This window comes from Cricetulus griseus, chromosome 2 (assembly GCF_003668045.3).
Source record: "Cricetulus griseus strain 17A/GY chromosome 2, alternate assembly CriGri-PICRH-1.0, whole genome shotgun sequence".
Classification (NCBI taxonomy): Eukaryota; Metazoa; Chordata; class Mammalia; order Rodentia; family Cricetidae; genus Cricetulus; species Cricetulus griseus.
In genome coordinates this window covers 342,895,494-342,923,262 of record NC_048595.1, presented here as the reverse complement: position 1 = coordinate 342,923,262, position 27,769 = coordinate 342,895,494, and the positions used below count along the sequence as shown (strand labels likewise).

Genomic DNA, 27,769 nt, shown 5'->3' with positions numbered 1-27,769 from the left:
GATTGCTTGTTCTTGCCCCTCTCTTGTGTAGGCAACCACAGCTGCTATGAATTTATGAGGGCAAAGATCCTATCATTTCTAGAATGGATGATTTCACAATATCTCTCTCTGACCTCTGGCTCTTCCAGTCTTCCCTCCTCTCTCCCATGATGTTCCCTGAGCCTTTGAGGGGAGTGACTCATGGCTGATACTATAAAGCTGGCCAAGAACCCATACCTCGGAGAGGTCATAAGACATAGGGTAAAGCTTATTAGTATTATACAGTAAAAAATAGTATCAAACTGTCTTCTAGATCTTTGTCTTTCCATCCATAGAACAGTGTAGCCTCTCCCCTCATCAGAGAAGTGTTTTTCTCACTGCATGACAGTTAATGAAGACTTCCAGCTGCTCAGAGAGCCAATAATTAAGTAACCACTAAGGGTTCAGCCCAAAGTGGGACAGCTATCTCCTTGAATCATTTTTCTAAAAGCAAAGTCTCCTCAAACAACCAACTGATGAATGTTGTGAGTTTAGAATTTTGCCTTGTGATCCTTCTAAAGTGAGCTCTGAGATCACTTGAACCATCACTTCAAATCTAGCACCTTGCTCAACATTAAACAGTTAAGTTTGGGTGCTGATACAAAAAGAATGTCACATTCTACCTCTCTATTTCCTCTACCTCTGCTTACAGCAGCAATCCTTTTTCTCTGACTTCCTGTTTCTGGCACTTGCCTTCTTCTGTGATGTGTTCATAGTTCCCTGTCTGTGGTTAAGTAGACACAGAGCTGGGTTTAGTCTCCCCCTCTCTCATTCATTTGTGTGTATGTGTGTGCGTATGCTCTCGAGCATATACCCACACACACATAGGAGTGCTTCTCTCTTCTCTCTCTCAGAATGATGGTTCTGGGTAGAGCTTTTGCTACGGTTTTCTGTTTACTTCAAGCTGTTTCTGGAGAAAGTGGCAATGCACAGAATGGTGAGTCATTTCCAACTTCTTTCTTAAAGGATCCCAGATCTTCTCTAGCATATATGATCAGGTTATTCAGTTCTCTAACAGGCCAGAGCTGGGCAGCAAGAACTTAGCATGTGTTTGCTTATGTTGTATGCAGTCACCAGGACAGAGGACCCAAGGACAATACTGCAGATGGCTTGTAACTTGCAAGAACTGTTGAAAAGCAATGTGTCTCACTTAGACATAAATGTGGATAGATGCTGGCGACCTTAGAAAAGAACCTCATATCAATCTTCTGATTGTACTTGTTGGAGAATCTATTCCGAAACTGTACCAGCCAGAAAAATCAAACTATCTTTTGTCTTGCTTAACTATATATGGAGCTCTAAAACCATAAATACCCATAATAAATTAATGGCCAGAAGCAATAGGCTTGTGTATTCACCAGAATTATATTTCTAGTGTCTAGAACATAGGAGTTACTTGATAATGTATTTTTTTGCAATAACTTTAGCTTTGACAGATTTGTGTTAGGTTGCTAATGAATAATTCTGTAGAGCACCGAGTAAAGTCTTATTTGAAATACACAGGATTGCTTTTGTATTCAGCAAATCCATCATATGTCATCATAATTTTCTTTGGAATGCATAAAACACTTAAATCCAGACTCCTTAAAAATATGTATTCTATTTACAAGACTGTGCTCAAAAGTGTCTAATAGCCACAGGAGCCACATCAAACTTGAACCTCCAATTTGTTTCTACAAATTTGGCTGTTTTCTCTCTCTTCTCTTCTCTCTCTCTCTCTCTCTCTCTCTCTCTCTCTCTCTCTCTCTCTCTCTCTCTCTCTCTCTCTCACACACACACACACACACACACACACACACACACACCACACCACCACCACCACCACCACCACACCACACTCTGTCCTGCCTCCTGAGTCCTGGGATTAAAGGCATGCACCACCATGCCTGGCCTACATGGGCATTTACAAACTGGGTGTAGCAGCACACATCAGTAATCCCAGAGCATGGGAGGCTGGGACAGAAAGATCATGAGTTTCAAGCCAGCCTAAGTTACAGAGTGAAAATTTTAAAAATGCATGTTTTTTTTTCTTTATAGAAAGTATCAATACACATTAGTCTAATGACTCAGCTTAGTTCTTTTCAGTAGGATTCCCTTAGTCATGCTTTCCTATACATGGATATTTGTGTCCATTTACCTAGTAATTACTAAGGATGGAAAAGCCTCGAATTTTCTTACTAAGAAAATTGTCAGATGCGTGACTTTTTTTTTTTTTTTTTTTTTTTTTTTGCTGTGACTGAGCATGAGTCACTTTGGGAGGGAGAGTCATTATCTCATGTTAAATGTGTGCAAACACATGGCAGGAAGCATGAGAACTTTATTGCTGTTTGGCGCAACACTTCACCACTATTTCTTTCTGTTGGCGGTACTATTTCTAAAAGGAGTGGAAAATCCTTGCTGCAAACTGGATTTTCACTTCAGCCCTTTAAATTAAAAAAAAAAAAAAAACAATCTGATTAGAAACCATGGAGGCAATTACACAATAATATTAAAATACTTTCCACTTCATGTTTGAAGGAATTCTCAAGTAATCTGCTATTGTTGGTTGAAAGGCAAAGTTTGTTTTTCTAATAACCATGAGGATGAGCAGAACAAGTAAAGGAAACATCAAAAGCCCAAACAGTTTACATTGCCTTGCTTATACAATGTATTCCAAATATTTTAAATTTCTGTACTTAGAATTTTTATCAAATGCTTATATATTATATTAAAAATTAATTATACTTATTATTGGATGCTTAATACATTCACTCACCATTCCGTGTAATCTCCAAACCACAGTAAGAATAATAGCTTCAGTTGATATATAATTTTTTTCAAAAAACAACTCCAAACATTGGGTGTATATTTGAATAATTATCATTCACACCTTACCTTTTCATGCTGATTTCTCAACGACTGGTAAGAGAGCTCTCACCCTTAATGAGGACATATGGTGATTTAAGAGAAACCTTGGTGTAGATCTATTCACTGACTTCTATAAAGTACATATATGTATCAGAGCATGAGCGTTGGGGGTTTGGGTATGCAGAAATGGGGTAAAGCAGCTACGAAGTTAGAACAGTGAGGACTCATGTGCACATCTGCCTCAAAATGACATCACTTAACCACTGTGTACCCTACTCTTAGGAAGAGATCTTCAGCTCACAGTAAGTAGAATAGTCTGCCACAATGGCAAGCGATTTTTACCAGTTTTTATAGGGATGTTCCTTTGGTTACAGAACAACTGTGCCCTATAATAACACCTTTTAAAGAGCCAATGAACTGCTCATTCAAACACAGATACTTTGGTTGCAGGAAATTTTGTGTTATCAATTATTTGCATATTGTGTGAGATAACCTGAGATATACTTTGCCAGACTGGGTGGTTGGAGTCTGAGGAAGTCCTCTCTTCAACTGGTGCCTGACATCTGTGCTTTCTCTGGCTCATGTCAAATATGGGGAAATTGTGTAATAAAGATGACCCACAGGATGTATATAACCAGATAGTAATTCATATGTAGATAGATGATAGATAGACAGGCAGATAGACAGATAGATAGACAGACAGACAGATATTACATAGAGTTGCTGAAAGGTCTGAGTAAAAGCAAAGTATAAGACAGTATGAGAACTGAGAGCTGCCATGTAAAGGTAGGCAAACCCACCCAGACCATTCCATTCTGAAAGGTGACAGCTCTGAGAGGCAGATCTAAGTCTAGAAAATGAAAAATGAACATGTTTTGAAATATGAACTCTCTCAACGGTGGGCTGCTCCTTTATTACTTAACCTTACCAATGGGGAAAGTATACTACACAGAAAAAGTGTAAAGAAATGTGATGCTGTTCCAGTTGTGGCATGACTTTCTAAAGTCAAATGCTTGTGACTGCGCCCACCATGTGTATCTAGGTGAGCTGTTAGGTTTATTGGTTAGAATTGTCATTTTCTAACCAATGTCTATTTATTAACATTCTCACAGACCTTTGGGGTTCATTAAACAAAGAGAAGGCAATTGAAACTGCATATAACTGACAACAAATGGGGTGGGTCCCATTGCTAGTATGTTTTGTCTCCTTATTAAAGCCTGAAAAGCATAGAAATCTTTGTTCTGGGTGAGATTAAATACCTGGAAGCTGCAGGAGGCTGTCCACATTCCACCATTCTGACACAAACCTTTGATGTTTCTAGGTTTTCCTGGTCCTTATTGGAATGTATCCACTGGAAGATTCTCCTGAGCTTATTCTGCTATTAAATATATTATATGTATACATGAACACACACATTCCTATTTAATCATGGGCTCTACAACTCAGATTAGGAAATCAAATAATATCTTTAACACACTGCAGTTTCCAAAAGTGCCTACAAAGACAGAAAATTCTATTTCCCACTTTCTAGTATCTATAGAATACAGCAGCTTGGGGGGAATCTAATTATGTAGGTTGAGGGCATCTTGAGGGTTTACTATTTTAGTCACAGTTGTCTCTGTCAGTCATTAACACAAGATTCTTTCAATTCTAGACAATGGAGACATCAATATTATACTTAGTTATGATGCCCCTTTAGGGGACAAGGAGCAATCTCAGAAACATGTGAAATTATAGCTCAAATACTTATTTTCATCTTCCATTTGAAAATAATATTTGGTATTTGGAAGGGAGCAAATGAAGATTAGCACTGAAAACTAAATTTGGTTGAGGGGACATATGAATAAAACACAGGAGCTCTTATTTGAAATGTGTAAACACTTCAATGTTAAAAAAAAAAGAAGATAATTTCACATTTTACAATCTCACAGGGGATTTGTTCATCAACATTTAGAACCTTCTATATCTGCCAGGAGTTGGCTTTCCTGCATTTGTTAGCTCATGTGGCTGAAGTGGAGACTATAGTCTTAATATATGCCTTCTAAATACAGTTTTAAAGCATAGCAAAGAAATGCTGGTAAGCAAGGAAAGATGTTTTTCCATCTCCCTTCTAATTTTCCAACACACTAGTCCAATAGTAGAACAGCTTATATGCACCTGGAACTTATTCCTCGACTATGACAAAAAAAAATTCAGTTAGAACACTCTGAACTCTGCACCTGCATATTGGGGTTTTGATGTGTGTGTGTGTGTGTGTGTGTGTGTGTGTGTGTGTGTGTGTGTGTGTGTGTGTGTGTGTTGAAACTTTGTCATTATCTTTGTCCTTGGAATTTTTTTCTTTAGATAAACTAGAAGCCCTCCTTCATGTCTGTCACACAAGTAATATTTTATTAAGGAATATCAGGTTTTTCAACTGATGCATTCATTAGCCTCCTTAACAGCTGTGTTGTGTTCTTCCCCAGGAGACCTAGAAGATGCAGAACCTGATGCAGACTACTCCTTCGGGTGCTACAGCCAGTTGGAAGTGGATGGAAACCAGCATTCACTGACTTGTGCCTTTGATGACCCAGACATCAACAGCACCAATCTGGAATTACAAATATGGTGAGAAAGATACTTTCCAATGTCCTTAGAAACCTGTCTTCTGTCTCTCTTCTTGTGTGTTCCTTTCCACTCATGCAAAGGAAGGAGTGTCTGTGCTAAGTATCAAATACTAAAATTTATTGGAGTCTCAAAGCTTACTGAAATACTTTGTCCATTGCTAAAAATGAAAGTGAAGCAATTCTCACTCCATTTGCTAGTTCCCAAGGAAACATACAAGCGGTGCTGTGGAGCTCAGAGATTGTACATCCCTCCACATACACAGTGATTTAAAGACTACATCTCCTAGAACATTCCCTTAAGGTAGTAGATTATTTTGAAATTCTATTATTATGTAGTGTAATAGCCCAGAGTCTAGTCCCATTGCCAATGCTTAATAACTTTTTGATTTGCAGCAAGTTTTTGCAACTTATATATTCCTCAATTGCTTCATCTGAAAATTGAAAGAATGGATCTCTTTATGGTGTTTAAACAATTTAATATGTGTAAAGAGCTCAAAAAAGCATCCAACATTTAATTAGTAATGGAGACAGGACATTAAATGATAGTTCTATGAATATATATTGAAAACACCCACCCTCTTGAAACAGCCTTTTAATTCCAGATGATCTTGTCAATGGAAGATTTCCAATAAGACCACATTGATTCTTGATTTCATATGGCCTTAGAGGAAAGAAAATGCAAACAAAACTTTGGTCTGAAAGTTGGTAAAGAATTCAGGGAGTTTTATCTTCTCCCTCACCCACCAGTCATCACTTGTTGTCAAGGGTTATTATCTCCGACGACTTGAAAAAAAAATTCTAATATGAAATTCTGACTTGTAGCTATTTCCAAATTCATATCAGATGACCTCTTTTTTTGGGTAAGTTTCCAGATGAGGAAAATATATCAAGATCTGCAGTAGTAAACAAGGGCTTCTTAAATTCCATGATCAGTAAAGCAGGCAGTCCTCTGCCACCTACAGCCAGATAAGTTCTAGCTTCTGGATTTCCTGAATTTATAGCAGTTCCCTGAATCTATGCACAACTTTTCCTGCAGTCATTGGATAAACAAAATCTTGGGTTTGAATGTCACACTATGTCCTCAGTCTATTTCTGTTATTGTATTTCCCCACCACCACAGGTAACATCTACATTTATTTTATACCAAAAAGTTATGTGCAACAAATAAACATTCTTACATATTTACATCTGTTTTTATTTACTAGTTAGCAAAATGGTCTCCTAAATCTCTGATAAAGAATATTTCTATCTGTGTTAAAGAGGGAATCTTCCCAGTGAACTCCTTTTTACACATATGTTTACTTGAGAGTTTTTGCAGCATGAGTAATATTTTAGACGGAACATACTTCACAGGTCATACACACCTATCATTTAGGCCATGCTCAATTAAGCATGACCTAAATTCAGCTGTTATTGTGTTTTTATAGCACACTTTTTTGTTTGGTTTGGCTTGTTTTTGAGACAGGATTTCTCTGTGTAACTTTGGAGGATGTCCTAGAACTTGATTTGTAGACCAGGATGGCCTCGAACTCACAGAAATCTGCCTGCCTCTGCCTCCAGAGTGTTGGTATTAAAGGCATGCACTACCACCACCTGGCTTTATAGCACATTTTCTATGGAGAACAGAAACATAAATATCCACAGTTGGAGACATGGCTCAGTCAGTAGATTGATTGCTATGCAAGCACAAGGACCTGAGCTGGGATTCCTGGAACCTATGCAAATGCTGGGTGTGGTATCTGGAATCCCACCACTGGGCTGTGTTGGGGGTGGGGGAGTTCAAAGATAGGTGGATCCTTACTGGCTAGTCAAGTTAGTCCCCTCAATAAACTTCAGGTTCATTGAGAGATTCTGTATCAAAAGTATAGAGTGGAGAATGAAAGAGACAGACCCCAAGTGTTAACCACTGCCCTCCACTTGAGTGTGCATACAAAAACACCCACATGCATATAAAAATGTATATTCACCTATGACATGCTCCAACCAAAACAGAATACAGATGTCCAGAATCAATCCTCCAACCTGCTAAGCCAGGTAAACAACTCATCTAAACATTGTTCTAATTTTTTATGGGGAAAAAAGACCCCTCCACACAGAGGTTTGACTTTGGGTTTTCCAACCATGTTCTTGGTGGGTTGTCACAAACACTGTGGTTTCACTTGAGCAAGCCATGACCAATCTTTCTGCCCACTTTTGTTCACATCTTTAACCATATTCTTGCCCACTGTAACCAAATTTCCTTTAGTATCTTGAGTTGACCTGACATAGATCAGTCTGTCCAGAGCATCCCTTTGTGTTTTCCAGTTGGACAGATATTCCTGTTGGGGAAAGATTGCCTTAACATATGTCTTAAGGTACATTTAGTAAGAAGCAGAATGTTGACCTCAAATAGATAAAAGTAACTTCTAGAGCATTAAAATTTCTGAAAGGTGTCTACACTTTGAGAAGGACATCCATGTACCTTCTAGGTTGAGAAGATGGTAACTAAAGAGTTAATGAATCTGCGTGATTCTTTTGAAAAGGAAATAGCTTTTGTAGAATATATAAATCTATGCAGTAGAAGTTGGGATTGGCTGAAGTTGTTACACATGTGATAACTGGTAGATGCTATGTCCCTTCTCTCAGAAAGTGGTAAATTCAACCTCTGTCCTAGATCTGACAACCAGTCTCTCTGGACAAGAAAGGGAGTAGTTAGCACTTACTTATTTAGTGCTCAGTTAACTAATCTCCAGGATAGGATCAGATTGAACATAGACTTGAATTACTAGTATACCAGTGGACTAATTCACAGTTCACAGTGAGAGATACAATTATTATAAAGACGCAAATATTCATTATGGTCCTGCAGGAATTAGTGGGAGAAGTTAAAGAGGATGGAAAGGTCCAGCAGATATTAGAATGGTACACTATTACTTGGGGGAGAGTACTACCTTTTCATTCACTGAAATTCTAGTCAGAGTTCAGATGCCTTGAACAACATAGCAGAAGCTCTGGAAAGAGGTTCCTGGGATGGAATCCACAAAGCAAAGCCAACTAACCCTGTGACCATGGAGAGATATTCAGACCACCATCACAGCAACTGCTTTACACTGGGCTACAGTTGGTGAATGTCTGACCTACAGCAGGCATCTGTAAATGGCACTGGAATGTCCTCTAAATATGGACATTTGAATATGAAAATAAATAAAGAGAAGAGCAAAGGCAATTATTTGTTACTTTTAGGACTATCAACATTTGGTTCATATCCCAGTGCAATTCACATAAAAATATTATCTTCCAGGATTGAAAAGTCAGAACTGTCTTTAAGGGAGTGGGTTGGGTGGGCTGGGTGCAAGGCAGGTTGGAAGTAGGACAGAGGGGAGAGTAACGAAAGAGTCATCTTGATGCGGGAGGGGGGAGGAGAGAGTCATTTTGGGGTTAGGGAGAAATCTAGCACCAGGGAAACTCCCAGGAATCCACAAGGATGACCCCAGCTAAGACACCCAACAATAGTGGAGAGGGTGTCTGAACTGGTCATCTACTGTCATCAGATTGGTGACTATCCTAATTGTCATCAGAGAGCCTTTATCCAGTAACTGATGGAAGCAGATGCAGAGATCCACAGCCAAGCATTGAACCCAACTCCAAGAGTCTTGATGAAGATAGGGAGGAGGGGTTGTATGAACCATAGTGGTCATGACCAGGAACTCACAGAGACCTGGGCTGACCTGGGCTCATGGGAGCTCATGAACTCTGAACCAACAGTTAGGGAGTCTCCAATGGGACCTACCTAGGCCCTCTGCATGTGTGTGACAGTTGTGTAGCTTGGTATGTTTGTAAGGCTCCTAGCAGTAAGATCAGGACCTAACTTTTGGGAATCTGTTCCCCATGCTGGACTGATTACCTTGCCCATCACTGACACAAGGGGAGGAGTTCAGTCCTGCCTCAACTTGATGTGTCATGCTTTGCTTAAGCCCGTGAGAGGCACTATACTTCTAAAAATAAAATAGAAAGAAAGAAAGAAAGAAAGAAAGAAAGAAAGAAAGAAAGAAAGAAAGAAAGAAAGAAAGAAAGAAAGGAAAAGAAATCAGATCTCATGACACTGCATCCAAACAGCACAAAGCAACTCTAATAGAATTCTGGCTACTTTGTAAAAATGGGAAATTTAGTCTGTCTTGATGATAAGACCCTCTCTATCATTTCAATTACCTAGCTGGATCCCAAAGACCTTATAATTCAGGATCCTACTCTTTGGGTGCTCATATATCTATCAGTTTCCACAAAAGCAATCACACTTCTTTTGTTTCTGCATTTTCTGGGCCCAGTGATTAATCCCACATACCACCTACAGAAACAATTTCAAATATGTCTCTGTTTTTTTCCATGACCAGGCCAAATGATGTGACAATCCCAAGCAGTGACATTGATAAAGCATTGTTAATTATTCAGTCCCCTGGTCAGTAAATTACATTATCTCTCTAAATTGTTCAATGTTCTCAAGTTATATTCCGTCTTCAAGGGCCATTATTTGTTGTTTTTTGTTTTGTTTTGTTTTTCTGCCCTTTTGTCCTTCAGTCTGAACATCTGTTTATATAGATAAGACAAATGTATCTGTCATATTAAACTATGCAAGACTGGAGGTGTAAGAAGAAGGAAATAGAATTAAAATTTAAGTTAAATGATCCTTAGCAGTCATTCTACTTTCAGAACCATATTTGTGAACACAGTTTATGGCTGATGTCCCAAGGAATCTCATGCATGATCAAAATTGTGAACTATGTGTGTATTACTTGGATAGTAACTATGACCTTCCTCTCATCCCACACACCCTAGAACAGTTCTGCCCCATGTAAGTATAGTACAATCCATAAATCTATGAGCACATAGGTAATTTTGACTTCTCTAGTAGCATATTTTTTAAAATATTTTTAGATTTTCATTACATTTCGTGTTTATGTTTGTATATATGCATGTATATGTGTGTGAATGTACACAAGTGCCCAGTGCGCATGTGGAGGTCAAAGACAACCTCAAGGAATCTTTGTTCTCTCTTTGCACTGTGTGGGTTCTGTGGATCCAAAAAGAAACTTTACCTACAGAGCCATCTCAACAGCCTTGTCTAGCAGCACACCTTTCAAAATGGAAAAAAAAAACAAACTAAATTAACTATAACATGTTTGACTTCATTTGATATCATCAAAAATTACTAAATCAACATGTAATCAACATGCATAGCATACTGAGATATCTTATGCTCTTCTGATAGAAAATATTCAAAATGTAGTGTATATTTTGTGTTTGGATTCCATTGCAATTCAGACCAGCCACATTTCAAGCACATACAGGAGAGTGGTCATAGTGTTGGATAGTAGAGTCTAAAACCATCCCCAAGTCATGCAATACACAGTTACCAATCAAATAAATTCTTGTAAGTGAACTGAGTACTACCACTGGTGGTGACAGTAAGATTTCTCCAGTTGTGTGAAGTGAGGTCAATAGCACAGACCAAAGCTGGCCATTGTAATCTGCTTGGTTTATTTTAGTCTGCTAGCATGGTTTCCTCTCCCAATGGCCAATTCTTGGCTATTGGAGAAACCCACAAGGGTCCCAGCTTCACAGAGAGATATATCGGATCTATTATTATTCATCACCTATTAATTTCATTGTCTGTGAAATGGAAATGAGCTGGTACTATTTGTGATCTAGTTTAAGTTCTTAAAATACCAGAATGCTGCTGTAGGTTCAAGACCTATAACTGAATATTTCACTCCTATGTTGCTTTAAAGGTAAGTTAAGCATTGGCATAAAGCCCATTGGCTTCTGTTTTCTCTACATGGGATGTGTACCTTCGGCTCAGAAACTGGTATTTCCCCAAGTGATCTCACCTCTATTCTAATTGAGCAAATGTTTATCATTAGAAGTCTATCAGTGACAAATGTCTGAGCTTGTCACTCACTTCACATCTGTTCCCTTGTATCTAGTTTACCTTGTTGCTTTTTAATTATTACTTTTTTTTCTGAGTGATGAATCTCAGTTAAGGACACAGCATTCAGCCACACACATGCATATGTGGAGATTTGGGGCATGAGGACAGGGTTGAACAATTCCTTGTCTTTACAGATAGTTCATGAAAATACATCTCGGTGGGGGAAAATTTTAAAGAATATTTTGCAAATAATAAATATATATTAGAAATAAAGTTATAACTTCTTCACCTATCTCTAGTTTTAGTAATTACATCTGGTTTTGACCCCATGTCTAGCTTTTCCAAAGCCATGTAGATACCTTCTTCTTTCTGTACAGAGGGCAGGAACAGACTTACAAAGATTAAAATTTTGTAGCATATTCATACAGTGCCTTGCTATTCAGTAACTATAAATATGCTGTATAAAATAAGCACCATCTAGAATAAACCTCTAAGTGTGTGACTGAGAGAGAGAAATCAGGTATGAAAGAATAGTAATGTTATTGTATTGATGAGAACGACTACATGTTGGTGAAACTCGAAGAGAGAATTCCGTTTGCTCCCTAGGCATGGGATTAACAACCACACATATGCAAGGCAACCTTCTAGTGTGAAAGAAATATCCTACACCAAGAACTTGACTGGTGGGTGTAGGTCATATACATTGCTCAAAAAAGCATTGAAGATTGACACATTTTCTGGGTGCAGTTCCCTCCACACACACACACAATGAACTGTCAGCAAAGAGGAAGGTTGGCAAGTGAGTGATGGGGAAAATAAAGAAATCATGAAGTTATATATTCTCAGCATAAAAATAAAGTGTATAGAATAAAAGGAAGATTACTGGTTTCTTCTCTTTTCACATGCCTCAAGTGTAATTTTTCTCTTCTTGAGAAGTGGCCCCGTGAGCCTGTTTCTCAGGCAGGCTCTTCTTTCTTCAAGTCCAGCTTAGTCATTCCAAAGAGAGGGAAAGCTGTGCTCAGTTGGAAGTAGAGATCTTGGCAGAACACCTCAATAGAAGTTGTTTACACACAAAGACTTCTTCTTACTAACACATGTGAGTGTGCATGTGTTTGTGCATATGTGTTTGTGCATAGTGTTGTTGAAAGAGAGACTGTGTGTATCTGTCTATGTGTGTGTGTCTCTCTCTGTATGTGTCTGTTTTTGTGTGTCTGTGTGTGAGAGAGACAGTGTTGGCATGTGTGCATTTGTCTCTCCCTCTCTCCCTCTCTCTCTCTCTCTCTCTCTCTCTCTCTCTCTCTCTCTCTGTAGTTCTCTCTGTCTCTCTCACTCTGTGTGTGTGTGTGTGTGTGTGTGTGTGTGTGTGTGTGTGTGTGTGTGTGTAATCTTTTGAAACAGACAAGATTTGGTGATTTCTTTGGTGAACTGTATGAATATGTTTTATTTTTTTCTTTTTTCTTTTTTTTCTTAATGTGCTCAAGACCTAGTATATTTCTTACTTTTTTATTCTTATAGTTCAAACACTAGATTTAGATTTAAAATATGTATAAAATTGTATAGGATTAGGGATCATATTTCTACACTAAGATTTCTGAGTCATCCATGTTTGTTCTACTTTTTTCAGTGTTGTTTTGGTTAGTTTATAATTATTTTTTTATTTTATGTGCATCGATACTCTGCCATGGGGGTCAGGTCCGCTGGAACTAGAACTACAGACATTTGTGAGCTGCCATGTGGATTCTGGGAATTGAGCCCAGCTCCCCTGGAAGAGCAGTCAGTGCTCTTAACCACTGAACCATCTCTCCAGCTACCCCACCCCCATTTTTATTTTTTTAATGTGCTTTGGTATTTTATCATGGGTGTTGGGTCCTCTGGAACTGGAATTACAATAGTTTATATTTTGTGTTGTTAAGGTTTTGATTAATAGTATATAAACCTGCTAGGGGAAAAATGTCTAATTTATCAACAGTAAATTTGCTCACACAAAAGTAAATTTGCTCACACCAGAACATAGCTCCCTTTTATTTACATAAATTCAAGTATCTCCCTGATTTATTTTGTAATTGCTAGTACAAAGGCATTGAATATCTTTTTGTAAATTTTTATTTCTAAGTCTTTTATCCTTCCTCTGCTACCACAAAGGAACCATCATTTTCAAACTTCATTTCAAACTAATTTTTTGATGCTATCCATAAAAACACAACTGGGTGTTTTCTGATGGCCTTGATGAATTAAACTAGTTCCTATAATTATGTTCAAAATCTTTGTAAATTTCCATGTGAGCAGATAGCTTTTTTCTGCAGAAAAATGTGGTTTCTTCTTCTCAAATCTACATGTGGTTGTATTTGCTTCCCTTCTCTTTAGAACTGAGGAAAGCATCCATTGAACCTCTATACAAGGAGAACTGTCTCCCTCGTCCTGATCTTTTACCATTTTGTTTCATATTAACTTTCTGTAATAGCATTTTACTGATTTGAACAAGTACCATTAGTCTATTTCTTGTTGGTTGGGGAGGTTTCAATCATGAATAATATATGATCCTATTTTAAAAAAACAAAAAACTCTCTGCTTCCATTAAAGGTGAGTAACTTCTTGGTGCTTTATTCTGTTAATGTGGTCATTTTGCCAATTTATCACTGAATTCTGAACCTACTTTGTTTTGCTGGTACTCACCCCACTGTCATAATGCAGTATTATTATTTTGAAGAACTTCACATATACATTTTAATGACCTGTCTTAGCTATTCCATGCTAGCTTAATCCTAGTAAGTAGATGAGAATGATCTGGAATTTCTAATATTCCTCCTTCCATGTTTTGAGAGTTGGGATTATGGCTATATTCCACTATTCCAGGTTTATGTAGGACTTTGAGCAAACTAGGCAAGCACTCTACCAAGACAGCCACATCCCCAGGCCTCCGTACCCATTTTTTAGGGATGGTTTTCTTTCCTATAATGTATTTTGCTGGGTTTGGGTGCCAAGTTTAAACTTGCTTCAAAGAATTACATAGATCATCTCTATTTAGGGGAATGACTTCTCTAATATTGACATTATCTGTTTCTTAAACATTTAATAGAATTCAGCAGCCTATAGCCATTAAGAATATAGTTTTATTTGTGAGGGTATGTGTTAATATGAATATGATTTGTATTGAGAAATTCGGTTTGTATGTGGGTCAGTTTCACTAACTTGTATTTTTAAAAATATTTTCAAATCAACAAAATTATTACATCAACTCTCACAAATTGTTAAATTGCCTATAGTTTTGATATTCACATAATATATAATGGTGTCTCCTCTGACATTTCACATACTGGTAACTTATAATTTATGCACCCATAGTGCCATAAAGTTACTATGTAGACCAAGCTAGACTCAAATTCACAGCAACCCTCCTACTTCAACCTCCCAAATGTTGACATTAGAATCATGTGCCACCAATCTCAAATTTGCTTTTATTTATTTATTTTTGACCTATCTTGTTGGATTTCATTAGCCAAAGTCCCTATGACACTGGGCATGTTGACATATGCCTTCAGTACTATGGAGATAGATGCAGTCAGATCTCTGTGACATCGGGGCCAGCCTTGTCTACATAATGAATTTTAGGTAGCCAAGGCTATATAGAAAAGTTTCTGTCTCAAACAACAAACAAGAAGTCCCTATGAAAACTCCTTAGCTTACTTACCAAATATATGTAGTTTTATGTATATAACCTTTATAATCAGTTTAGCATTTCATTTAATCCTATATGAAGGAATAGTATCAATGTTTCTTATAGCCCTAATATTTTTATTTATCCCCAAGGGACAACACATTTTTTATTACTTAAACAAAGTATATGATTCTCGATGATCAATTATAAAACCTACATGGATTTTTTTCTCCTAATTTCTACAAGCATGCTTTTACTATTTCAGACTCATTTGCATATAATAATTGTAATGGAACAGAAATCTATGTTATTTTAATTCATTCTCTGTTTCTTCACAGCATTAATTCACCTACTTATATACCTGTAGACACTAAAGTTGAATTCACACAACTAAAATGTACATAAGATGTTGTTTTACTGTATACAGAAACTTTTACCTGAAAAAAAGACTTCTGACTTTTTGTTTCTACAGTGATGTTCTTCTACAGATGGGTTGTCTAACTCTTAATAAGCTGCAAAGGAAATATTTTGTAAAGACAGGAAGATTCCTACTGATTGGTAATAGCAACATGTGTGTGAAACTTGGAGAGAAGAATTTAACTTGCAAAAATATAGAAATATCCAAGATAGGTAAGAAGCTGTATGTGAAGGTATGATTGCTGTGGTTTGGATAGCTGCAGACACATGTCTTGACTTTCAGTATGTTAAAAATAAGCAAATCATGAAAACACTTTGTAATAGACAATATCAACTTTTCTAACTAGTTTTTAATGAATGAAAAAATTGACCCTTGAGTCATGACTTCCTACTGTGAGAAATATTCTAAGAATGTTTAAGCTCAGCTATGAAATAGGGTGTTTGACATCACACCTACTGACTGGTGGAAACACATATCAGTATGAAGAATGTACCTAAAGTGGAGTCATCTTTCATCTTCCCACACATCTTTTCTTTTTTCTCCATTTTCGCATAATAGTCCAAATGTGAATAGATAAATTAACAAATCATTTTACAACTAAATATACATTTTCCATATTTGTCAAAGTTCTACAGGTGGAAGGGAACTCATGGGTGGGAGATAAATACATGCATAGATAGATAGATAGATAGATAGATAGATAGATAGATAGATATAGGTAGATAGATAGATAGATAGATAGATAGATAGATAGATAGATAGATAGATGAGACACAGATTGATTTTAAGAACTGGCTTATGTGATTGTGGCAGTAGTAAGTTCAAAATCTTTATTTATTTTTATTTCATTTTACGTTCCAATTACAGTTCTCTCACTCCTCCCCGTGTCCCCACTTCCTCCCTCAGCCAACCCTCCATCCACTCCTCCCAAAGGGCTTCCATGGGGAGTCAACAAAGCCTAGCCCACTAAGCTGAGGCAAGTTCAAAATCCTAAAAATAAACCAGAGGGTAGAAATTCAGGTTAAATATGGATGTTGCAGACTTGAGTCCAAATTCTCATGGCAAGAAACAAGACTATATTGCATTCTTGAATCTGATTTGTTTCTTAAAGGAATTTCTACCTTTTATCTTTAAGGCCTTTTACAGATTAAGCAATGCCAACTCATTATGAAAGGTAATCTGTGTCACTCAAAATCTACTGACTTAGCTGAGTGGTGATGGTGAACACCTTTAATCCCAGCTCTCAGGAGACAGAGGCAGGTGGAGCTCTATGAGTTGGAAGCCAGCTTGTTCTACAGAGCTCATTCCAGGACAGCTAGGGCTATTATACAGAGAAACCTGTCTCAAAAAACCTACTGACTTAAGTTTTAATCATGTTTTTAAAATGCCATCGGATTGATGTTTAACTAAAAAAAGTAAGGACCATATCCCAGCCATGATGAATTATAATATGATTATATCTCCAAAGAGATAAAGTAAAGAATGAACATAGCCAAATTGATTTGACCCAGAATAAACAATTTTACTTTGTTAAACATAAAAATTAGTAAAAAGCAGTTGCAATTCAAGTTAAACTATAATTTGAGTTAATTCAATGACATGTTAACTATTTGTGTTTTTTTCTACCTCTGGAGATTTTCAAGTATATGTATGGGGAAATGTTCAAAATGATCATATAAGTGCAATTTTTTGCTATTTTTGAAGGCTATGAACTATTTCCTCCTATTCTGAATACCTCTTTCACTACTCTAAAAGAAAAGACAACAGAGAAGTTCTCACTAGATATGAGATAAAGTGAGAAAGTTACCTTAGCTTTGTTTAACTATGATGATAAAGAGTAAAAATAGAAGTTCTGTGTCTGAGCAATCATCTTAGCAAAAGAATAGTTGTTACTGGCAGGACATATGGGACAGATGGCTTTACATGTTTAATAACATGAGCTAGGTCAGCATGAGTGGCAGATGAGGCAAGGATTCCAACAAAGAGTATCTGAGTTTTGACATGATACCTGCAGACACGTCTTGACATCCAATATGTTAAAAATAGGCAAGTCATGAAAACACGTTGTAACAGACAATAGCAATTTTTCTAACTCATTTTTAATAAATGAGAACTTTGGCCCTTGAATCATGACTTCCTACTGTGAGAAATATGCTGAGAATGTTTAAGCTCAGCTATGAAAGTAAAGTGGTTTTTACTCATTTACAGGTGAGATTTCTATAGATCAGTGCCCATTTTGTGCACTGCAGAAAGGCATCCTATTTAAAGTTCTGTTTCTGCTGCAAAGGCATTTCTCTTGGAGGGTGAGCAGAACAGATGACAATTATTGATCCTCTGAGAAAACTACAACAGGTGAAAGTCTATTGTCTTCCTTGCATAAGGCAATCTAAGCATACAAGCCTTTGCAGTCTGGGAACACTTAGACCACACCCACAGGATCTAGGGATACCTGCCCCATCCATAGTCCCCGTTACCAAATGCATTGTGCTCATCAAGGACCATGTTGCATCTCCCACAGCAGACCACCAGACTAACCTCTTTTGGGAATAGCAATGAGGGGAGCCAGAGTTTTCACACTGTTGGTAGGACAGGTCCCTGTGGAGAGGGGTGGTGTGGGTCTCTGTGAGGGCACTAGAAAGTGCTTGCACTCCCAAGCAAGCAGGAAGAAAAATGATAGGATGTTTCTCATAGGATTATTTTCTCCTAACTCCTCAGAAGGCATCTCATTCATTTAATTATCATTTCCACAAAATTTAAACTAAATGTTCCTGATTGAATCCTAGAACCAGAACCATGGCCACCTACAACTTTCTTCCTCACTTTCCTTTCATCAGGTCCCCTGTAGTGGTTTGAAAGAAAACAGACCCTCCCCAAAGGGAGTGGCACTATTATAAGGTGTAGTTTTGTTGGAGTAGGTGTGGTCTTGTTGAAGGAAGTGTGTCACTGTGGGGGTAGACTTTGAGGACTCCTATGCTCAAGCTACTCCCAGTGAGACAGACCATTTCCTGGTGCCTTCTGATCAAGATATAGGCAGAACCATGTCTGCCTGCATGTCACCATGCTTCTCACCATGGTGATAATGGACTGAACTGTAAGCCACCACCTCAATTAAATGTTTTCCTTTACAAGAGTCACCATGTTCATGATGTCTCTTCACAGCAATGGAAGCCTTAATTAACTAAGACACCCCCCCCTAGCCTCTAAGGCTGCAGGGGGCATCCTGCCTTCATGCCATCCTACTTTGTTCCAAATATATTGATAAAATTGTCTCAAGTCAAAGGTGAACATACAGCCTGGTCCAGATGTTTTACTAGAAAATAAATATTTTTCTCTGGGTCTGTGCTACTTAGTATAACAGCTTTCTTCTCCCAGGAGTATATCTTACACACTGTATCTGAACAACAGTTCTATGAGGCAAGCAGAGAGGCTTATGGAGCAATAGGTTAATTTAATTAAAACTGACTGAGGAGAGAGTCTGGAGGCAACTCGAATTTGTTAGCCAGGGCCAGGGGGCAGATTGCACTTCCATGCATCTCAGATGAGGTCAGAGGTCCCAGATGTAGCCTGGCAATTCTTTTACTTTGGAGCTCTTTAGTAACACATACTCTAGTATTCTGATGGTGTGTGTGTGTGTGTGTGTGTGTGTGTGTGTGTGTGTGTGTGTGTGTGTGTGTGTGTAAAATTAGCACTACCCATCACATTAAAACAAACAATTCCTGAACATATGGTCTGACTGTTGTAATTTAAGAAAAGCAGCACTTGTGAGAAAGATGCCACAAGGAGAGTGTTCAAGCAGACGGGTTTTTTATTAGGGAAAGGGATCATTAAAAGGAGAAAGGAAAGGGAGGAGACTGGCCTCCAGGGACAGGAGCAGCAGGAGAGAAGAAAGAGGAAGGAGGTCCAGAGAGAGAGGAACATACAGAGGGAAAGAGACAGAGAGGGATGGAAGATGGGCAGGGCCCTTTCTTTGTTTTGTTTTGTTTTTTGTTTTGTTTTGTTTGGGGGGACAGGGTTTCTCTGTGGCTTTGGATGCTGTCCTGTTACTAGCTCTTGTAGACCAGGCTGGTCTCGAACTCACAGAGATCCACCTGCCTCTGCCTCCCGAGTGCTGGGATTAAAGGCGTGTACCACCAACGCCCATTCACATAGTGAATGTGCACAGATGGTGCTCTTAGTGGCTACAGCTGAGGGTGTATCCTGTCAGAACCCCAAGGACAGGTTAGTACAGATGCCTGAAAACTAAACACTGACACTCTTAAGTTTGTGTCTCATACCATTGCTGCCCTAAGCAACATTTAAGACTTCCTCCACATTGTGACCCAATTATCTTTCCCAAAGGACTTGGTATGTAGAAATGGACCAAGATGGGAATTACACATGGGAGGATTTGAAGGCCAAGATGGAACTGGTACAGTTCCAAGTATTCATAACACTCAGAAGGCCACACCAGCCAGGAAGGCTGGCAATGATGTCTGGATGTGAATCAAGGAAAAAGAGGTTTGGCTGTGTGAATGATCAGCTCCTTACATAAAATGCTCTGAGGTGGGTTTTAGGACTTCTAAAAAATGTAGTTATCAACAATTAATGAAAAATAGGTTATGGATTTGAAATAAAGCCAGGAGAGCACATGGGACGGTTTTGAGGGAGGACAGGAAGGGGTGAAATGATGTATTTGCATTTTAATGTCAAAAATATAAGAAAAAGTTTAAATATACTTATGTCCTTTTTAGCTCCATGCACAGCTTTCATTTCTTTGTCTTTCCAGTTAAACCTGAGGCTCCTTTTGGCCTAGAAGTAGTTTATCGAAAAGAAGCAAATGACTTTTTGGTGACATTTAATACAACTCACTCAAAAAAGAAGTATGTAAAACATTTAATGCATGACATGGCCTACCGCCCAAAAAAGGGTGAAAGTAACTGGACGGTAATGTAGATCAATCATTTTCATAAAATAATTATCAACATGCTTTGTCTTCAAAACCTTTTCTTTACTCAGAGAGGCTCACAGGATCACACTCATTTAAAGCCCCATGACTCCTGCATCTTTCTTGGTTCATCATCATCTAACTATTTTATCTTTATGGTTTGGATTTGGATAAGAACACATGCTCGGACAAACCTGATCCTCACTATACAAAGTCTGCAGTTCATGGGCTAATCAGAAAAAAATAATGCCTCTCTGTAGCATAACCAGGAAGTAGGCATGCTTTTTCCCCCCTGGGATTTTTGGAGCCAGCAGGAGGTCAGCCAAAGAAGGGGCAGAAGGCTTGTCTGTCCCTTGTTTTTATTTTAATGCCTAAGGTTTCTGTTGAAGAAGGAACAATTTGTTATTCACTCTTCGTTTTCTGAATGTTTACTCGGCTTCTTCACAGTCTGCTGTTCTTATCATCTGTTTTGGAGATGAGCTGGGAAAGACGCAGAGTATCCTGGGTAGTCAGATTTCTCTTAACCCTAGTCCTCTCTATGTCACATAGATAATTATTTTTCAAGAGATGGCTTCTCTTCCTCGGGAATAAATGAATGCCTTCTTAAACCCAGTGCCCCATTTTCTCAAGCCAGGTCATCCTCACTGCTCTGCAGGATGCTGAGGCATGCCACTCCTGTCCAAGCTATTCTCTGCCTCTCCCTCTACCTACTCCACACACACAAACTGGATGACCTCTGTGCTACTTTCTCTCATTAATCATCTGCAGATGCCACCTGTGAAAAGCAGCATAAAGATTATAAATAAATTATTCAGAGACAATCAGCTTATTATCTGTATTTTATTTTTTCATTCATTTTACATACCAACCACAGTTCCCCCTCCCTTTCCTCATCTCCCTCCTCCCTACTTTTCCCCAACCCACCCTCATCCACTCCTCAGAAAGGGTAAGGCCTCCCATGGGGCATCAACAAAGCCTATCACATTCAGGTGAGGCAGGACCAAGCCCCACCCCTTCCAGATCCAGACTGAGCAAGGCACCCCACCATATGGAATAGGCTTCGAAGAGCCAGCTCATGCACTAGGGATAGATCCTGGTCCCACTGCCAGGGGTCCCACAAACAGACCAGGCTACAAAACTGTCACCCACATGTAGAAGGCCTGGTTTGGGTTTTTTTGAAAAAGGTAAATTAAATTTCTACCCTCTCCTGAAGGTTTATCTATGCCAATACACACAAACACAATTATAAGTCACATCAAAAATTAGCATTAAGTTACTGTATAACTGCCATCAAACAGTCTGTTGACACAAAAATGTTAACATATCACTAAGTTAGAGACAAACAGGCAAATCAATGGAAAACTTAGAAAATTGTCATAAATAAGAAACATATAAATTCAATTAACAGAGTCAAACAAGTATAAATTACAATCAGATACTACTTTTTGTCTATAAAACTGATGTAACATCTTTTTTTCTTAAAAATAATACAGTAATGGAAAAGGCATTGTGTCTTCTGCACAGTGTTATCTTTCTGGAAGGAAATGACTACTACCCATTGTTTCCTCTTGGATCATGGAAAGAGATAGAAGAGGAAGATACTGGAATGGGAGAGCTAGCTGTGAGCCTAGGTGTGGGTTATACACTCTAAAATGGGAGATGATAATTCAGCTGAGGACCCATCCAATTGGTGTCCTCTTTGGCCTCTCTTGGTATCATTTTGAGTTTGCCCCTTGTTCTGCTGCTAAACCTTTTGCTTGGTTGAAAGCCTTCACTTCCGAAATATAAAAGACCTTCAAGAGAGTAGCAACACAACTGACAGATTAAAGTGAGTTGAGAGATCTAGGCAACGTGTCTTTTGACACCCAGTAATGTAACTTATTTTTTCACCCTAGCATGTACATTTAATGAATACAAAAACAACAATACTAGAACGAACGCTAAAACCTAAAGCAGTGTATGAAATCAAAGTCCGGTCTATCCCCGGTACCAGATACTTTAAAGGCTTCTGGAGTGATTGGAGTCCAAGTTCTACCTTCAAAACCCCAGATCCCTGGAGTCGAGGTAAGCAAAGGCTATAGAATCCCTGTGCCCTCCACAAGATTCCACATGCCAAAATACAGCAGAGAGAGTGAGCAGGAGATTGATGTAAACAACCTCCAGGTCAGGACACTGAGGGACTACTTCCACTTTCTGTGGAGAATGTTCTGTCTGCCACCTTTGTCACTTTTCTGGAAAAAAAGAGCAATGGAAGCTGGGCCCATAGTACCCGATAACAAACACAAATTGTTTTAAATCCATTGTCTCGGGTGCTCCTGAGTATACTAATGAATCCATAAGAACTCCTTCCATCTTTGTCAGAGATCACACGTGATCTGTCTGTGACCCCTCTAGGTAATACCTTTGCTAATAGAAATTGGGAAAGCCAGTATGACCATCTATTGCATTTCCTTTCCCAGTAGAATAAATATTCTGTTGGGTACAGAAATGTGAGGTACAGGAAATACCAATAGCCAGAGAAATCAGAGACTGTGTCTGAGGAAAGCGCCCAAAGCACCTCACACAGAACTTCTTTGAGGAGGGTGGAGCTTATTCCTGCTATTCAAACTCTCATTCTGGAGCTTGCTGCAGCTTCAGGCTGGGCATTCATCTCTTCAACTCTTATTTAGACTTTTTTCTTTGGGTATTGGCAATTGAATGGGGGTTTATAGGCCATCAGGAAAGGTCATCTTTGCACTTCAAGTGATAGATGCTTTTACCAAGATCAGTGACACTCTTCTTGTCTATCAAAGAACTATTTCCAAGAAACAGTAAGTGTGACTGTGTTACTAAGTAAATGCAAACCATTCTAAATATTTACCCATCTCCCCCCACATTATTTGCTTACTGAATGCTAACCATGATCTTTCCTTATATTGCAGTGAGATGGGATCCTGTTTTGCCAAGTATCAGCATTCTGAGTTTTTTCTCTGTGGTTTTGTTGGTCATCTTAACCTGCGTGCTATGGAAAAAAGGGTGATTTTCTTTAATAATCAAGAGGTTATTGTGTGAAGCCAAAGAAAGACAGGACTCATACCTCACTTATTGATCTAGAAAACTTTAAAGGGTGACGATATTTTAGGAATTATAGTTACAGTGGCAAATATACCGCCTCCTAGTCTTAGATCCTAGTTAATTTTCTATAGTTGATTTCAGAAGCAAAAATATCTAAACTAGATGTAACACAAACATTATTCCCCAAAAATTAATTCTCTCTCTCTCTCTCTCTCTCTCTCTCTCTCTCTCTCTCTCTCTCTGTGTGTGTGTGTGTGTGTGTGTGTGTGTGTGTGTGTCTGTCTGTCTGTCTGTCTGTCTGTCTGTCTGTGTAGTGTATGTGTTCATGACTATGCACATACATGCACCTGTTCACTGGCCTATAGAAAGGCAACAGTCAACACTGATTGATTTTTACTCAATCATTTTCCACCTTGTTTTTTGAGGTAGGATCTTTCTAAACCTGGAACTCACTGACTCAGTCAGACTAACCTGTCAAAAAACTCCAGGTATCCGTCTCCATCATGCCATACAACATCACTGAATATCTGAACTCGGATCTTAATACTTGTATGGCAAGCAGTTTATTTACTGAATCATCTCCCTAGGCCCTTGCACCTAAATAAAAATGCTTTGAGAAGTATTTTCCAAACTTTCCTCCACAGCCTCCTAAAGCACAGAGACAGTATTACCCATTCTAACAAGGAATGTATTTGATGTCATGACTTTCTTCACACAAATTTACAAGATTTTTATATTCTACTCTGTGATAGAGTCATGCACTTGAAATTACTTGGTTGTTCTAGGAAGATGCCCTCAACATATGGCCACATGTGACTAGGACAAAAAGTGTTCTAATTTGAAAAGTATTACCATAAAATAATTTCCTTGAATATCTTAGAACATATTCCCCACTCTCACTAGAATTAAAGCAAAGCAGTTACTTCAAGCAAAAAGAATGAATAAGATGATAAATATTGAAAAGAAAAGAGACCAGGTCATCAGGTTTTAGCTCCATATCAACACCAATACTAGCTCCCTACAAACCTCTGTCCCATAATTACAGTGTCTCATTCACAATAGGTCAATAGCAATGAGCTCTGTTCCATCCCCCCCTTTAATCGAGTGGGTCATCTGTCCACAGAAAACAAGACATTTGGCCACAGTTGGTACCTAGCAGTAGCAGAGCCAGTTCCAGAAAATGGTTTTACAGTCTCCCTCAAACAAGGAAAAAGATGCATGTCTGTGCTTTTTCCCTCTGCCATTTGTTTCATCAATGAATGTTCTCTGGTTTTAGGATTAAACCTATTGTATGGCCCAGTCTCCCTGATCATAAGAAAACTCTAGAACAACTATGCAAGAAACCACAAAAGGTAAGTGCTTGTGGTGGAGAAACACAATACCAATAATATGTTAGTCTAAGAATGTTCAAGGCAAGGGAAAACTAAACTCAGCTTTTGGCTTTGTATGTATTGCATAGCTGAGGCTCCCTATAAGATACTGTGGAATAAAACTAAGACACACACGACAGGAAGTGGGGGCACAATCAGTGTTTAATTCAAACCTGCAGTATCACAGCTCAGGCAGAAGTGCAGCCCACTGAAGAGCAAGCAGGCAATTTTCCAGCATTGCATAGTAAATTCTCATGAGAAAGTTTCTTAGACATTTTTTAAATTTTTATAATTGTAATTAGACCAATTTTAAATTAAAAACAAGTTTCTTTTACATATCAAACCCAGTTCCCTCTCCCTCCCCTGTCCCCGACTGACCCCCTATCCCAACCCCTTTCTGCTCCTCAGGGAGGGTAAGGCCTTCCATGGGGAATCTACAAAGTCTGTCCTATCATTTGGAGCAGGGCCTAGGCCCTCCCCTGTATCTTCCTGAACCAAGTGTGTGGTAGAACCTCTTTCCAGTGCCACTAATGCTTCTGGCTTTCTCTACAGAATTTGAATGTGAGTTTCAATCCTGAAAGTTTTCTGGACTGCCAGATTCATGAGGTGAATGGCATTCAATCCAGAGATGAAGTAGAAAGCTTTCTGCAAAACGACCATCCTCCACAACCTGATCTTCCACCTGAGGAGCTGGAGAATCAGGAACATGGAGCATCTGTGCATAGCCCAAACTGGCTATCTGAGATTTCAGTCAGCATACCAGAAACTGTCAGAAGAGACTCACCCCTAAGATTCCTGAGCAGAAATCTGAGTGCATGCAATACCCCTACATTCCCTTCCTCTAGGTCCCTTGACTACAGAGATGATGACAGGAATGGACCCCATGTGTATCAAGACTTGCTGCCAAGCCCTGGAAATACAAATGGTACCCTCCCTCAACTGTTTCCTCTCCAGTCAGGAATCCTGATACCAGTTTGTCAGAGACAGCCCATCCCCACTTCCTCAGTACTGAATCAAGAAGAAGCCTATGTTACCATGTCTAGTTTTTACCAAAACAAATGAATTAGGAGAAACCGGAGACCCTTCTATCACAAACAGAATGATCACTGGGATGGAAAGTCTAGAATGCCTACTCTCCCTCATAGTTCACAAGAGATAAAGTTGATGCAACCTTGCTACACATCATCAGCATTCTGAGAAATCATTTTGATCTCCTAACTCAGAATCATTTGCATAAAACAGAAAGACTCTCTTTCTACCTTGTTGGTTCAGTCCCAAGAGTTCAGATGACCTGATTAAAAAATATGAACAAAACTCAAATTAAATAAAGAGTAATGGGAAGATAGAAGGGTGTGGTGACACAAGAAGAAAGAATAGAAGAAAAGAAGACTAACAGTGGCAGTTCTATCGTTAGGACTTAGTATATATACAGGACTCTACACAAATGGTCTCATTTCTTCCTCACAATAATACAGCAATGTGGGTTCATCCACTATAATTGTTATACTCTTTGAGATAGATGCTGAAGTTGAGAGTAAAGATTTTAAGTAATCTGTCTGAGTTTTCTTTCAGCAGCAGGTAAGGCATGCCTTCTAACTTCAGCCTTCCCTTGTCATGAACCTGTCTTATTCTTGAGTGCCAAACACCACACTAAGTGGGTGATTATATAGTAATTATTCAAACTTGGTCACTGTGGAAATGGGAAGTCAGAGATAAGTAACAGTAATCATAAACTGGGTCTGCCTCAGAAAGTGTCTGCAAAGAAGAAAGTAGACAACAAAACATATTTATGGATATGAAGTACCAAGACTTTGTGTCAAAGGAAGTGAGAGAAAGAAGAGAGTCACCAAGCTCATTTGTTTTTATTTGTTTATTTTGAATAGCAAAAGTTCCAGAGTCATTTATCAAGACCATGATCCTCCCGCTGCTATTATCCATCTGCCTCCATATGAGATCATAGAAGCAGCTATGGACAATCTACAACAGTGTGACACGTAACCAGTGATTGGAGGAATTGCCCTCCTATGTGTGTAGATTCCATTACAAACTACCCCAAGTTTGGTGGCCTTGGATGCTGCCTGAACTACAGGGAGGCGGGGATGTGAACACTTTAGTGATTTACAAAGCTGAGATTATGCTCATGAAAGGACAAAGAAAATAGGTGAGTTGCTCAAATTCGATTGTTAATTCATGACTATAAGCCGCAACTTTGTATTCCTGGTGTGAATAGCCAGGCTCCTGAAGAAAACATCATGTAACTGAAGGACAGCATTGGGTTCCTCAGCACTAAAATCCTCTGTTTCAGTGTTGACATTGGTTATTTGAATTTGGTGTGTCTGTCTGATCATGTATTAAATCCATGTATTATATTCACATAACCACAACTGCTGCTAATTCTTATATACTCAGGAACAGCATGTAATGTAACATTTCTGATTGGATCTGCCAATTTCACTTTTGGTTTTCATAGAGGGAATTTGTGCCTTCAGATCCAATTATGGGCTATTTCAGATGTGTATACTTATGTTTTTTCAGAGCTAAGATTGGGTTTGGGGATTTTTTAAATATTTTTTATTTAAATTAGAAACAATCTTATTTTACATATCAATCCCAGTTCCCTCTCTCCCACCCTCCCATGCCCCCACCAACCCCTTGTCCCACCCACCCCCCATCCATTCCCCAGGGAGAGTGAGGCCTTCCATGGGGGAATCATCAAAACTTGTCACCAGAGCTAAGATTTGGAACTGTCAAAAATCCTAAGAATATGTAGTAGGGAACCTGGAATACAGCTCGGGTGATATTTTTGTGAGCTCAGCAGTTTTTCTTTGGTGTTGTTTAAAACGTCCAGCATCCACTACAGTGAAATTGCCTGAGTTGACTGTACTAATGCATTATTAGTGGCCTGCAGAGCTGTTACATAGAGATGTATGGCATGTGTTATCATTTCACATTTCATTAAATGCTAAGGAACCCCA

The 27,769-nt window shown here is 38.7% G+C and overlaps 1 protein-coding gene across 1 annotated transcript; it reads left to right on the top strand.

Annotated features, from left to right (window-relative positions):
- Positions 1-236: 236 nt before the first annotated feature.
- Positions 237-27,769, top strand: Il7r (interleukin 7 receptor). Its single transcript, XM_027401299.2, has 8 exons — positions 237-955; positions 5,328-5,469; positions 15,501-15,658; positions 20,212-20,369; positions 22,266-22,434; positions 23,292-23,385; positions 24,701-24,776; positions 25,347-27,769. Exons 1-8 carry the CDS (start codon positions 874-876, stop codon positions 25,854-25,856), a joined length of 1,389 nt encoding a protein of 462 aa, XP_027257100.1. The 5' UTR covers positions 237-873; the 3' UTR covers positions 25,857-27,769.

Coding starts and splice junctions, on each gene's coding strand:
- Il7r (XM_027401299.2), top strand. CDS start 874: ATGATGGTTCTGGGTAGAGCTTTTGCTACGGTTTTCTGTTTACTTCAA. Junction 5,470..15,500: donor AATCTGGAATTACAAATATG/GTGAGAAAGATA, acceptor TTGTTTCTACAG/TGATGTTCTTCTACAGATGG. Junction 15,659..20,211: donor TATAGAAATATCCAAGATAG/GTAAGAAGCTGT, acceptor TTGTCTTTCCAG/TTAAACCTGAGGCTCCTTTT.